This window comes from Balaenoptera physalus (assembly GCF_965194825.1).
Source record: "Balaenoptera physalus genome assembly, chromosome: 18".
NCBI classification, from domain to species: Eukaryota; Metazoa; Chordata; class Mammalia; order Artiodactyla; family Balaenopteridae; genus Balaenoptera; species Balaenoptera physalus.
The window spans coordinates 5,479,560-5,494,697 of record NC_138899.1 but is presented as its reverse complement, the minus strand read 5'-3'; the positions used below and the strand labels follow the sequence as shown (position 1 = coordinate 5,494,697).

Sequence of the window (15,138 nt, the reverse complement as noted above, 5' to 3'; positions counted from 1 at the left end):
TGGGACTCGGAAGCTGCTCCCAGGCCTCATGGCTTCCCTTCCGTACATCATCACGCATCAGCTGCGGGGACAGGCTGTGACGGCCAGCCCCTGATCTCGCCCCGCGTCTCAACCCAGGTCAGCCAGCCTGCAGCCACCTCCAGGAGGAAGAAGGCAAGTAAGTGGCCGATTCTCCAGGTCAGCACTTGCTGCCCAGGCCACGCTGTTCTCGTGCCCTCTCTGGCTACGGTGGCTTCATGGGAAGCTCCAAACCGCCTGCCTTTAAAGACAGGCCCTGCCGACGGCTGGCTGGAGCGCTTGCAAAGAGGGATGGGGCCTGGGAAAACGTTCAACCCGTAACTCGTTTGTATTATTTGATTTACACTTAAAATATATTTGGAAGGCAGCAGAAACTCTCACACGGAACAGACTGCCAACCCAAATGTTAAGCACTAAAAAACTGCCTGGCATCATTATATTATCCATTTATCAGTTTGTCATAAGAATTTGACACATCTTGTCATTGAAAGTTAGAAATAACAACTTCCCTCCTTGGAGCTTGGAAAGAGATGGAATATCGCTACAGATGCTAAATTCGCACGACTACCAACCAGGCATGCGGATCCCTAATACGGAACTGCTGACGTCTGCTCAGCGACCACCATTTAAAAAATTCATTCCCGTGGTAACAAACACATAGCTGTTTGTTCAAAGACTGCTAAAAAAACGAAGTTAAACGGCAGTCAATTTTATCCAGTATTCTAAACTTCTGCCAGGACTCCGTTTAATATTTTATTTTACACTGAAAATGTGAAAAAAAAATTTTGACGAAACCACCTGAAAAATGTGGCATTATGCAATATTTTAAGATGTTACCATCTTAAATGTAGAAGAGGATCCGTCAGGCTCTCTGTGGATTAGATATAACTAGATGAAGCACTGGTACAATTATATATACATTAACACTGGCTTGAAGCTAGGTTTGCAAACAGCACGATAAAGTGTCAGCCAATGAGAACAGCTTTGATCTGAAAGAGCAGTGCTAATAATTGGCACTTACATCTGATGACTTCTACTCTTCTGAATGTAAGACTTTTGTGGGAGTTAATTATTTTATTCTGGTTGAGTAATTGATAACAACTAACCGAGAGCGAAGATTACTGACTGCGGGAACTACAAGTTCATCCTCCTGATGCAGAAGTACTTGGACTCGGTCCTACCCCCTGTGATACGAGCAGTGTGGGACACACAGACCTAGACACACATGGGTCACGCTGCTATACCTGGATTTGGTTTGACAAAAGGACTTGTTGTTGAACTTCTTCCATTTGTACCAGCTTCAAGTTCTGGCCGTCTTGTTGGATCATTATGCCTGGTTGACCCAGCGGAACTCGCATCTATATGAAAAACAAGCGATTACTTACGGCACAGACATCTGATGGGCTCTAGCTTTAGGAGCTGGATCTATATCTCAAGAGGCACAAATAGAAATGAACATAAGATTCTTTATGCAAAGTACTGTGAGATGCAAGAATATAATTTTCCTTTGAAAACAAAACGGTTTTACTAGTTATTTCAGAGGTTTAGATGGTGAGGCCATCTGTGGAAACTATAGGGATTCTTGCATTTGGCAGGCAGAGCATTGCAGATGACATTTTAATTTAACTGAGTGAGTTGACTGACTACTATCCCAATTTCTAATTAGAAGAATATTTCTTTCTGCACAAGAGGTCATCTCTGTGTGAAAAGGCTCAGTGAACACAAGTCTTCTGTAGTCAAGATGCAGAAATGGGCAAAATGGCAGAAACTTAGTTTGCATTCTGGATATTTTAATGGTGAATCAAAGAGGTGTTCTGCTTTTAAGAAGGAAAAATATATCTGTGGATACAGACATGGCAATAGACATTGTACCTGGCTGACCTCAACTTTTAGAAGTATCTCCAGTGAAAGAAGTGGGTTGCAACAACTTGAGGAAATCTGTCAGTGGCTCAAGGTGCAGAGAAAAGTTTACTTTGGAAACTAAACTGCAGAGTGAGTGAAGGCGCGTGTGGGCAACGCTGGCGCCATACTAGCTGGGGGCTCAACCAGATCAGTGGCTCCGTGAAGCAGCAGACGGTCTTTACCTTGTCCAACTTTCATGAGGATCTTCATGGCTCTTGTCTGGCACACCCCTCCCTCCTGGTTATCCAGGCCCTCCAAAGACCCATTTGATGTAGCTGATTAAAAATAAAATGGACAAAACAAAAAAATAAAGAAAAAATCAGGAAATCAATAAGCCAAGTTTACATGAACATGAAATGTCTGAAAACAATTTGGAAAATAAGAATTCACTCTTAGTCACAAGTTTTCTGAAAGTATGGGATGCTGAAAGGCAAAACGAAAAAAATAAAGAAATAAAGAAAGATGGATATCGTCCACACTGCCGCACGTATGACCTCTGGTTTCCAATGTACTTAAGTGCCTTCTCCTCCCTTTATAATTAACGGATTTTGTCTGATTCTACAGATAAAAGGGACAGCATCTTCCAAAAACCTGACTATTGTGGAGTCAACCTCCTAAAAGCAGAATAGTAAATACGGTAATTTCAAAACGTGGTAATCATCACACAGCACCTGCTTCCTCCACTATAGATTTCCTGCCTCAAGAACAATTACCTTGATGCTCCCTGTTTGTCAAGCATCCAAGTTCTATAAACACTTAGAGAGGAGACTCCCACGCCCCTTTTCTTTCCTCAGCTTTGCTTGAGCTTAAGAGGTTGTCCTAGAATGCAAGTCTTCAAATTCTGGAGTTTTCCTCCATCATTTTGTACTCGACCCGAAAGAACGGATGTGTTATTACCACCAACATCGACCTTGGTCAAACTCTTCAACCAAGCTCCCTGGTGCAGAAGAACTCTGGATGCACAGAGGGTCTCACAGGTGCCCACTGCTCTATGAGGGGCCTGGGACGGCTCAGGACCTAAGGTGAGGACTTGGCTTAGGTCCACCAGCTTGATGCCCTTTCCACCTCGAGAAGGAGGAGGAGGAAAGACAGACATTTGACCATTTTCAGTGTCTGTTTTTATCCAACAGCCTATGCCCTACTCTGTTTCAACCCATTGTTCTATCTCTTTAGGATGGTGAGTTCTCTGAAGAGCGCTGTAACTAAAGCTGTAAAAAGATAGGCTGCCAGGTACCTTGCTGAGGGGACAGGATTTAAATTACAGGTCAAGTTCCAGAAGAGAAAAGGAGGTGGGGAGTTAGACGTTTTCATTCCTCCATAGTTCAAGGGGCAGGGAATGGAAATGTTTCATAAGCAATTCTGCCAGGTAAATCCTTCTCTACTTTAATTATCAAAGTTTTGTCAACTAACTCTATACTTTTAAAAGCACTGAAAAAGAGACAGATTTTCTGAAAAAAACACATCCAAAGACATTCTTTTAATGGGCTGTTTGTTTTCCAAATGGTGGGGCAGCAGACAAGTTGGACAGGCATGCATGGAAATATGTATGCTGTGGGTAATTATCTTGGCTGGAAAACAAGGCCAGGATTGACTTGTCTTTGTGTTCTCGAGTTAGCGACTTTTACTTTCTCTGTTTTCCTTAATAATAATCGCTGCCTCTTGTGTGCAAAAATATCTCTTTGCTTATCTGAGTGTTTCCTTAAAGTCCAGCCTCACAATCATATCTCACTCTTCTTCTATTGCTGACACTGAGTTTCTCCTGGGAAACTGGGCAAAAATTGTCATCATAGTTTTTTTTTTTTTAGGGTGAAAAGTAGATAGTATCCTCTTGTAGATTGTTGAGAAAATGTTTGGCAGATAAATTAGAACAAATACCTAAAAACTCTGCATGCTTCTGCGACTCTTAAAAAAAAAATCATCTTTTTCTCCCCCCCATTTTCTCCATCTTCTTTCCCTTTTGTTTCTTCCAGACATGTACCTAAATTTCAAAGTATCCTTTCCTCCTAAAGGCTTAGAACAGTATAGATATCTACAAGCAGGCACTCTTTCTGGGCAATTTCAGAGCAGTGCTATAATCTTCACTTATTCACAGTTTTCTCATCTGATCTTTCTCAAAATGTAGGATATGCTTTTATATAGAAAAAAACAGTGGAAAGCTGATGTCTTTATCTGGCTGACAGTTTCAAAGGTTTAGTTTACTTATTAATTCAAGTGGCATCTCCGGGTTTTCTAATTCATGTACACATAAATGCACCCCAGTGCAAAGTTCAATGACTAAGTTTTTCTTGCTAAAAGTTTAACACTAAGTTAACAAATGATAAAAATAAGATCTGAAGGGTGGTGCCCAGAAAGAAAAAAGGTGTGTGTGGGGGAGGAATATAGATTTACTGAATATTTATTTTAACCTTGAGGTAAAAGGATAAAAGGTTCAGGTCTAAAAGAAAAAAAATAAAGGAATACGAGAAAGGATAGACAAGGCATGGCAGAGAACAGTCCCTGGTAAATATAATTCAGAACTGCATATGCAGAGGCAGAAACTACAGATGACTTCTACTTTGTCAGTCTGGAAGCGCAAGAGGTGCACATAATTTGAGTGACTTTTTCTTTTGATTTTAATTCGTAGGTCAGTGCCTTTTCTGAATACCAATGCCCTCGTGGAGAGCTCCCTTTGATTTACTCAAAGTGATGTCTGAAGAACCCCCAAATGTAAAGAACTCCAAAAGTATTCAAATTAAACTGCAATCTATAATTTAACATCCACAAACTATACATGGTAGGAAGAAAACTGTGTAGTGTGAGATGAAACTGCTTTGCATCTTTAACAGTGGAAACTTTTTTTATGCCTTGGGGACGAAAAAACCCCTCAAGCCCTGGAGGTGCACAGAAGGAAATCTGAAAATGCCGCCTTTGCTGAGTTCTTGGAGGCCAAGGCCACTGCTGGGATGGGGGAGGATGAGGGGTGAAGGGGGAGGGCAGGCCAAGAGGCAGAACTTTGTGAGTGAGGAGGGTTCTTCTGCTACATTCTGGACTCTGCACCTTTCCCCTTTAAGTCAACTTGGAAGTTGCAAAGGCTACTGGAAGATATTGAAAAATTCATTCCTAACATCAAAACAGCATTCCCAATACTCGGCTGTTTAAAAGGGGGCTAGGGGCTTCCCTGGTGGCGCAGTGGTTGAGAATCTGCCTGCCAATGCAGGGGACACGGGTTCGAGCCCTGGTCTGGGAAGATCCCACATGCTGCGGAGCAACTGGGCCCGTGAGCCACAACTACTGAGCCTGCGCGTCTGGAGCCTGTGCTCTGCAACAAGAGAGGCTGCGACAGTGAGAGGCCCGTGCACCGCGATGAAGAGTTGCCCCCGCTTGCCGCAACTAGAGAAAGCCCTCACACAAAAACGAAGACCCAACACAGCCAAAAATAAACATAATTAATAAATAAAAATTAAAAAAAAAAATAAAAGGGGGCTAAACTTTAAAATTCAGAGGAAATTCCCTGGCGGTCCAGTGGTTAGGACTCGGCGCTCTCACTGCTGGGGCCTGGGGTTCGATCCCTGGTTGGGGAACTAGGATCCCCGCAAGCCAAGTGGTGCAGCCCCCCCCACAAAAAAATACGATTAGATGCTCTGCCATGAAAGATTTTTGCCCCAAGTTAGGTATGATGTAATAAGCAGTCAGGGAAAACCCCGGTTTTTGTTTTTGCTTTTTTTAAACATCTTTCTTGGAGTATAATTGCCTTACAATGGTGTGTGAGTTTCTGCTGTATAACAAAGTGAATCAGCTATACATATACATACATCCCCATATCCCCTCCCTCTCGTGTCTCTCTCCCACCCTCCCTATCCCACCCCTCTAGGTGGTCACAAAGCACCGAGCTGATCTCCCTGTGCTATGTGGCTGCTTCCCACTAGCTATCTGTTTTACATTTGGTAGTGTATATATGTCCATGCCACTCTCTCACTTCGTCCCAGCTTCCCCTTCCCCCTCCCTGTGTCCTCAGGTCCGTTCTCTACGTCTGCGTCTTTATTCCTGTCCTGCCCCTAGGTTCTTCAGAACCATTTTTTTCTTTTTTTAGATTCCATATGTATGTGCTAGCATACGGTATTTGTTTTTCTCTTTCTGACTTACTTTACCCTGTATGACAGACTCTAGGTCCATCCACCTCACTACAAATAACTCAATTTCGGAAAACCCTGTTTTAAGATGTGAGCACCAACAGAAACTTCAGAAGGTCAACTTCATAGCAAGTTCAATTATAAAATAACTCAGAGTAACTTCAACTTACTTTATATTTGATCTCCTAGTAAAAATTAATGTCTCTTCCCCACGATCTGCTTAACATGGAGAGTAGAGAGCGTGGGCCTAATTCTAGAGCTGCCTCCCCACCTCACCACCTTGAGAAATGGCACAGCTGAAAGCCTTCTGTCCTCACGGCGCCTCTTTACTGGCAGTGAATTCTGCAATAAAGCCTCAAGGTTAATATTCTGATTTCTGCTGCAATAGCCAGTCACCAAGAAGCTTTAAAAGCCTTAGTGGCTGACTTTGAAATACAACAAGAAATTGCTAATGCCTGGGAATAAAATCTACTTCCATTTCGGGAGAGGGTTTTGAAATGATTCTTATTGTTGATTTGAATGTATTGGGAATTTTTAACTTGGAGAAAGTAAAAACAAACGGTTAACCTCATTCTACTTAGTTTTTCTTTGCATCTCTCTAGCAGCGTCATCTAATGCCACCACAATCACAGTATTACTGTACTAAATGGATGAAACTGCATTTAATCATTTAGAGATAGAAAAAATAACATGGTTATATCTAAGCTTTTAGTGCCCGGCCTTTTTTTTTTCCTTGGCCCAGGGAAAAAATAGACTTTATAAAATTAAAAATTACTAGAAAAGTATATCTAGTTAGAAAAGAGGTTTAATAAAGATACATGGGCATTTTATAGCCTGCTTTTAAAAGCTTTTGCTTCAGGGATCTAATTGCATGTAGTGAGTGTACTGAAATCACTAGATTGTTCCCCCAGGGCCTGATTTTAAGTGGGTGGAGATCATTGCTCAGCAAAAAGGTACCCTGAGTTCACAATGCCTAAAAGTTCTCTTCACATCCGAAAACTACTCCACCAACATCCGTGCGTTCCCATTTATTTGTACACGAACTTATCTGCAGTGTGCTGGTTATCTGAGTAGAAAAAAGGAGAACCAGTGGGCAAAGCAGACCGAAAGGGCAGGAATATTTCTGGCTGTGTTTTTTAGGCTGTGCCCACGGAGAGGAAGTCCTATCGCATTTTAATGCGTCTTCATTCGGTTGTTACTGCTCTGCACCCCTGGAAGGGTAAGCTGCTGCCCTGGATCTTGGCTGTTTTTATTTCAGTCTATCACTTCAGATGGAGAATTAACTGCTGGATGTGTGCCGAAATATGGGTCCCATGCACAAAGAGGTTAGGAATGAGGGCAGCAGAAAAAAATTCTACAGAGTAAATGCATCCCTATGAAGGAATATTCTTAGGTTATCATGGAAAGAATGAAACATCAAAATATACTATGGAGGACATTTTATACTATTTTATTTATTTCTTTCTTTATTTATTTATCTGGCCGTGCGACACGGCATGTGGGATCTTAGTTCCCCGAGCAGGGATCAAACCCACAGCCCCTGCGTTGGAAGTGCGGAGTCTTAACCACTGGACCGCCAGGGAAGTCCCTATACTACATGTGGCTTACTGGGATGGGGCCGGGATGGGGTGGGGGGTTGATGGACACTCCAAAGCAAATAGTTTTTATCAACTTCATCAAAGAGGTCCATCAAAGAGACACAGAATAAGCATACAGGGTCAGGAAAATGAGAGAGTTCAATTTTCTAGTAAGAATGAAAACTTCGTGTTCATATAAACTGCACATGACAAAATTTGCTCTTATTTGATTACGAAACAAAGAGCAGTTTATGAAATCCTCTATCATCTTCTTGGCACTATTCTTGTCCATCATGTCGTCATATGCTGGCCCTGCTAATTCTGATTTCTTAGGGCAGCCTTTCAACACATCAGTCTCCTGAAACTCAACCCAAGAACCAGAAGAACTAGAAGCCTATTACCTGGCAAACTTAGGAAATAAAAGAAGCAGAACCAAGTGGGAAACGTGAAAAGTGAAGCCATGACATTAAAGTAAATATGACACATAAACTAGGTTACTGTTTTCTTCTAGCAGGGCTAACAAATTTTTGAGTATCTAAAAACAAAAAATTAACTGAGATATGTAAGTTGAAAACCAGAAGGCTGATAAAAATATAACTACTTAATGTGAATATACATCTCAGGAAGCTAAGATCTACCCTACTTCACACCCTGACATGAATTCAAATTCAAAATATATGATGCACATTCAAAATATGTACTAAAGAGACAGGAATTCCATTTCTAGAACTCAGTGTAGTTCAATGCCTTGGGTATCACGGTTATCCTTTAAGATACCAACTTAGAAGAAACATTCTAACCATGGAAATGACAACAACCCCTGAATGCCAAAAATAAATGCCCTTTTCTTTGATTAATAAAAACTTCTGAAGCAAAAACATCTGTATAATGTGCCGAAAGGACGATGAAAAAAATCACTTCTTCTAACTTCTTCCTTTTTATATGCTTTTCTCTGTGGATTTATAAGTCAAAGAAATGAGAATATACCACCATGATTTTCCAAGGGCCTCACTATTTTGCTTGGTGTAATATCAAAAAAAGTTCAGCAGTATTTCAACACATATGGCATTTTATCCCAGAATGCCTGATCTTAGAGTAAAAGTTTTATAGATTCTTCTTAAAATGGCCTCGATTTGACGAAAGAAAAATACAAAGGAAGTTACAGGACGTGGGTGTTTTTCACCCAAGGAAACAGTGTTCCAGAACAATGGGATGAATCACCTGAACTAAACCCGCATCATTCTGGTTGTGTTTTGAAATCTGAAGGCAGTAAATCAGGCATTAAGAGGTAACAAGGAGGTAGCTTAGCCCCAGTGACTTCTTTACAGCACAATTAATTAGTTTCTCCACTAGACAGAACGATTTGGAAAAATGAATTAAAAACCAGAGTCACAATTTAGCCCCTCCTCCCATATTAAAATATGAGTAAAGATACCAAGTATCCAGTGTAAATGGATGTTCTTGAATAAAATGGTATAATTTTATTTCCTCAATGTTAAATGTTCACCATGAGCAATGATAGGATATTCTACTGACAGCTTAGAAATGAGAGTTTTGAGAAATGTAACAACCTTGAAACAGTTGTGTAAACTGCTTTTGTTTGTGTATTCACTAAAAGATTGGATGATATTACTTTGCCACTTTCACTCTTTTGGGAAGAGGGAAGATACAAAGATACTACGAAGACCTGAGTCTAAAGGTGCCAATATATGTTAGTATATCTCCTATCTCCCGTGTTATGCGAGACTTGGACGTTGAGGGAGGTCAGCCTATGGAGAGAACGGTAATAAACACCATCCCTAGAACATAAGAAATTCCATCACAGCTTACTCATTAAACCTCTTCACTGTTAAGAATTGCATACAAAAATTAAGGTAGTGACAATCACTGAAGATGCTAAGAGCCATAGTCATCTTTGACGAGATAGCCCTGAAAAGCCACTGACTATATACAACCGGAGTGGAAAAGAACAGGCGGTAAATGTGTGTGTGCAAGTGTGTGCACACATAGCAGGGATATGTCAGTGACAGAAATACCTTCCAGGCTCAGTGGGTGCTCTGACACTTTCCTGAGAAAGATCAAACAGGCCTGGTAATAAATCACCTGTTCCCTCTTTTTACAAGAGGCATGCTTAAACACACGAGATCATTTATGAGTGGCTTACTTTCTTTCCCCTCAAAATATTGCTTGCAACACCTTGATGTCTTGATTTTTCATAAATTCTGTTGCGGGAAAACATCCCTTTCTGAGTCTAAAATTTTATTGCTACAAGTTATGATGATTTATGCAGGTAGAATCTCTCATTAGGCAAAAAAAATTTTCAACAAGATTTCATAAAAAAGCTTTACACCTAGCGTGCTTTCAGGGAGTTAATCTTACTGTCACAATGATTCAGAATGAATTGTGAGAATGTGATAGTCAATGGTTAAAGCATAATTTACCTTTATACATGTGAGTCAACCTTAATATGGGCTGAAACCTACTAAGAAAGAAGAATCATGTTTTAAAAATAGGGGGCCAGATGACCACTTCAATATAATGACCAAACTCACATTAAAAAAAAAAAAAGAATGATGTCAGAGTTCTAAAGATAAAACATAATTCCCTATTGTCTATATTAGCTTTACTTAAGCATTCTGATTTTTTTAAAAAAGGAGACTTCCTGGTCAAGAGATAGTGATAACATCTAATAAAAACATTCTGAGCCATGAAAAAACATGTGTTTGCATGAATTATTTCTAGCACACAATTTCTAGCCCACTCCCGAGTTTTTGATGGTCTTCATCATTGAAATATCTTTGTGGAGAGGTGGAAATGTCTAGAGAGCGAAGGGTCAGAGTGGAAAGTTCACAGGGGTTAGGGCACACATCCCAGAAGCCTCGTGCTCAGTCTGCTGTCACTAATCGCCTGCAATGATATTAACGACCCAGTAATTGGGAGACCGCGGCACTGAAGTGGAAAACCTCCATCTGAGGCAGAGTTCACCTCTGGGTGGTAGGGCTTCACCAGTGACTGAATTAATGTTTGCTGACAGTTTAGAACATAACACTGTAGATGAGAAAATGCACCACTCTGATGGCATAATAGCTTAGATGGACATGATGTTATTTGCTTTGACCATCTAGAGACCAGTGGTAACCCCGGTAAAGTGCCCTGTCTGAATTTGCCCTACACATGAACCTAATTCTGTTCAGGGGACGTGTTCTATGCTCCAAGAAGCCAGAGCAATTTTCCACATGTTTGCTTCAATAAAAGAATACCTTCATCTCCTGGTTTAACATCAGGAACAAGGAAACTGGGTTACTCCACTAATGCAAAAAGCCATTGGCGAAGCAGGACTGTCTTTTAGCAACACACAGCCTAGCTCCTCTGTGAAGTGATCAATTATGCTCCTGACAGAAGTTCTGCCTGCCCATCCATCCATCCATCCATCCATCTACCCATCCATCCATCCATCCATCTGCCCATCCATCCATCTATACATTTATCCACCCACCCATCCACCCATCCATATCCATCCATCCATCTGCCCATCCATCCATCTATACATTTATCCACTCATCCACCCACCCACCCACCCATCCATCCATCTACCCATCCATCCATCTGTCCATCCATCCATCCATACATTTATCCACTCATCCACCCATCCACCCACCCATCCATCCATCCATCCATCCATCTGCCCATCCATCCTTCCCTCCCTCCCTCCATCCATCCATCCACACAAACTGTAGCACTTGTACTTGGCTAAGGAAATTTGAAGTTTCTTACTACCTCTTTTGTACACTTGAGAGATTTTTATTATTTTTAATTTTACTATTTAGCCACTTCCCATTGAGGGGCTCAAAGTACATTTGACCCTTGAACAACATGGGGGTTAGGGGCACCAACACCTACCTAGTCGAAAATCCGAGTACAATTTATAGTCAGCCCTCCGTACCCGCAGTTATTCCATATCCACGGATTCAACCAACAGCAGATAGTGCAGTGCTGGAGTATTTACTACTGAAAAAAATCTGTGTGTAAGTGGACCCAAGCAGCTCAAACCTGTGTTGTTCAAGGGTCAGCTGTACTCGATAAAACACAAAGCATAGTCTTATTGAAGAAATGGAATTGATTGATAGTAGCTCTAAAAAGAAAAAAGAAAATTCAGGAGACCTGACAAATTCCTATTACAACCACCGTTAACCAATGGCCCTTTCTCCTTTCCTACTGCTCTGTAGAATTTCTTAGGTCAACTTTGGGGCACATGATTGAAGTTAGTTATACGTTACAACAAAGGACAGGGCCTCTGGCCCAACACGTCTGATACAAACACAGAGTTCTCTGATATCCAGTTCGAGTAGCATCCTTGCATCGCTATGTATGCACTATGTATGTACATATGCTCTCTTTACTGTCACTATGTATGTGACATGTATGTACTCGTACTCTCTTTACCATACTCTGTAAGTAGTGTGCTTTGGACTAGACTATCTTTCCTCTTGCTTTGCATACATGTATATGCTTGGTGACCCAGGAGGCACTGTCATAAACTAATGACGTTGGTCTAAGGGCCTGACAACCCGGCTTGAGTTTTGCCCCTGACATTTCATGGCTGTGTGAACTGTACTAAACTACTCACACTTTCCAAGTTCTGTTTTCTCACAGTGATAAAAATTCCTCTGTCACCTGTCCTTTGAGACTGTAAAGTGACAGTCTCAAAGAGTGTGTGAGGCCATAACACTTCCCTCTAAGTGATCAAACACCCAGCCTGAGATTTCAGACTGTTAGGAACAAACGTGGGACTCTTAAAAACTATATAAATAAGTTTTCGCCAAGTAATCTTTTCATGTCTGTCTAATGACTCTTGGCTATTTCTTAAAGTACTTTATTTTGCTTTAAATTTTGATTTTCATGATAAATATTTAAAGGCTATTAAGAAAGAAACTCATTCTCATGCTTGTACAAAGAAGTCTCCAGGACTGTTCAGTTATTTACAAGTCTAAGTAAACTTTGAAAAAGCTATAAATACAGGTGCTAGAGATATTAAGATGTATTTTATGAAACAGTAAAGGCAGTTTTATTCTGAGCAACTCCTAAATAATCCTTTTTTTTCCAAGGAATCGCCTTCATTTCTCATCTGCTCTTATTTTACATAGGAGGTTTTCAGTCTCTCCCCATTGCTTTAAGAACCAGTCATCTTGTCCGTTCATGAGTTATTTTGGGAATAAGGAATAGCGCTCACACGGCAATCTCTGTCTAGCTTTAAATGAGATAAGCTGTCACTACTGCCTAGGTGACGCCGTTGAATATGAACAGAGTCTCAATCTACAATAGCCTAATCCTCCTAAACCCTGACAGATTCGGGATAAATATCCCAGTGGCCATGACTCCATCAGACCTGCGAGCCAGAAGTTTCTCAGCACAAGCTCCAATTGAGCAGAAGTTGAGATTTTATTCCTTAAAGTATAAAGAATTTAAGCTGTATTCATATTAAATTGAACAAGGAGCCTTACTGATATACTCTAGGAAAGAGCCTTCAATACGGTCAGAAAAGGATTTTATGTTAAGTTAAAAAATAATAGAAATTCGGGGGACTTCCCTGGTGGTCCAGTGGTTAAGGCTCCGTGCTCCCACTACAGGGGGTGCGGGTTCAGTCCCTGGTCAGGGAACTAAAATCCCACAAGCTGCGCGGCACGGCCAAAAAAAAAGAAAAAGAAAAAATGATGCTTCTCATTACCAGACTAGTGAAATGATGTAGTGTCCCAGCTTGTCTCAGTGACAAGGCAACCCTGACATGTACTTTTTTCTCTAAAAGAATATTTATACTACATTGGAATGCTGCTGAAATGATCAATAAAAATAAACCTTTCCTTTGTGTAACAGGGAACAGAGAAAAGGCCCTGGCAAGGTTGGTGAGATGGTAAGTGGGGAAATGATTACATGTGTAGAAGTCTCCTCCCAGTCTGTCTCTTTTGGGTCTTAGGGAGGATCTGCTAACAAGCTTGGGCAATTCCACCAACAAAAAAATCCATAAATGCGTGTTTCTTGGTAAGGAAAGCCCAAGGACAAAAGAACTTTTATAACACTCCAAGAAGACAAAAAAGAGGGAAGATCTTATAATTAAGTTACGCAGCATTACTGAAACTTGGACAATCTCCGGAATTTCATTTTGTGGATGGCATTTCAAATAAGTGACACTTTTTGAGCCCATCTTCCCCGCCCGCCAGCTCCCAGGAGAGCACAGGCTGTCTCACACCAGCCCCCCACCTCGCCTCCCCACAAAGAGACCCTCAGTTGTCCTTATTTGGTGCCAGCCATGGAAGCAAGCACTTTACATACATCACCCCATTTAAATGCACATCATCCCCAGTTGACAGATGAAGAGACTGAGGCAGACTGGGTAAGTTACTTGCTGAAGGGCATTCAAGAACCGAGGTCTGCCTGACTTGGGACTCTCAGCTAACTACCATGTTCATCTGTCGCCCTAAGTGCTGTGTGTGTGTATCCTCCAAACACCCAAGATTCTGATGACCATTCTATTACAAAGCCAACCGTCGTAGGTTAAAAATAAAAATGTGTTTAAATGTTTGAATTCACCAATGATATGCAAGGTATTGAACATAAATCCCCACCTCAAAGTCAGATAAGTGACAGGCTGATGTTGTAACATCCTTGAACTTGATGATGTTTAGTGATGGAAATGTAGATTTTGCTACCTTTATCATATAAATAATTCATTAATCAAAGCACATAATCACGTTACAGAGGCCACATATATATTCTAAAATAAATCTAGGACTTCCCTGGTGGCTCAGTGGTTAAGAATCCGCCTGCCAATGCAGGGGACACGGGTTCGAGCCCTGGTCTGGGAAGACCCCACATGCCACGGAGCAACTGAGCCCATGCGCCACAACTACTGAGCCTCTGCTCTAGAGCCCGCGAGCCACAACTACTGAGCCCGCGTGCCTAGAGCCCGTACTCTGCAACAGGAGAAGCCACTGCAATGAGAAGCCCGCGCACCGCAACGAAGAGTAGCCCCCGCTCACCACAACTAGAGAAAGCCCACGTGCAGCAACGAAGACCCAACGCAGCCAAAAATAAATAAATTAAAAAAATAATTAAAAAAATGAAAGATATCTATATGTAAAAGTACATTTGAAACCTCCCATAACCATTTTGCTAGGGAAAGGGCTTACAGCACATTCAGTATATTTTAGTGCCACTTGCTACACTTACTCGCAGAAATAAGTAAATCAAAAACAGAAAAGAAAAACACAAACAAACAAAAAAAGGAAAACAAACACTCAACAAAAATACAGGAATGGAATCTGCTGTTCTTCTGTTTTGATTCCTTAAGAATAGTGTTTCCTTATATTTGTGTGCAAGCATTTTAATTTATTTTGCATTTTTGCTCAGAAGTGGAGTTTATGTCTAAAAAACAGCAAAGCTGACTGAGGAGTTTTCTAATTTTATATGCTCTGATAAAATTTTTTTTAAAAATTGCTTTGGAGAATGAAACCAGTGAAGGGCCTATGAAATGGTGA

The 15,138-nt window shown here is 41.1% G+C and overlaps 1 protein-coding gene across 1 annotated transcript in view; it reads right to left on the bottom strand.

The window, feature by feature from the left end:
* EFNB2 (ephrin B2) overlaps positions 1-15,138 on the bottom strand; it is a 63,854-nt gene that overhangs the window by 20,349 nt on the left and 28,367 nt on the right. The window contains exons 3-4 of the mRNA XM_082435047.1: positions 2,103-2,195; positions 1,263-1,376 (exon numbers count right to left, since the gene is read on the bottom strand). Of these exons, the coding sequence (XP_082291173.1) occupies positions 1,263-1,376; positions 2,103-2,195 (207 nt within the window). The remainder of the gene's footprint in view (positions 1-1,262; positions 1,377-2,102; positions 2,196-15,138) is intronic.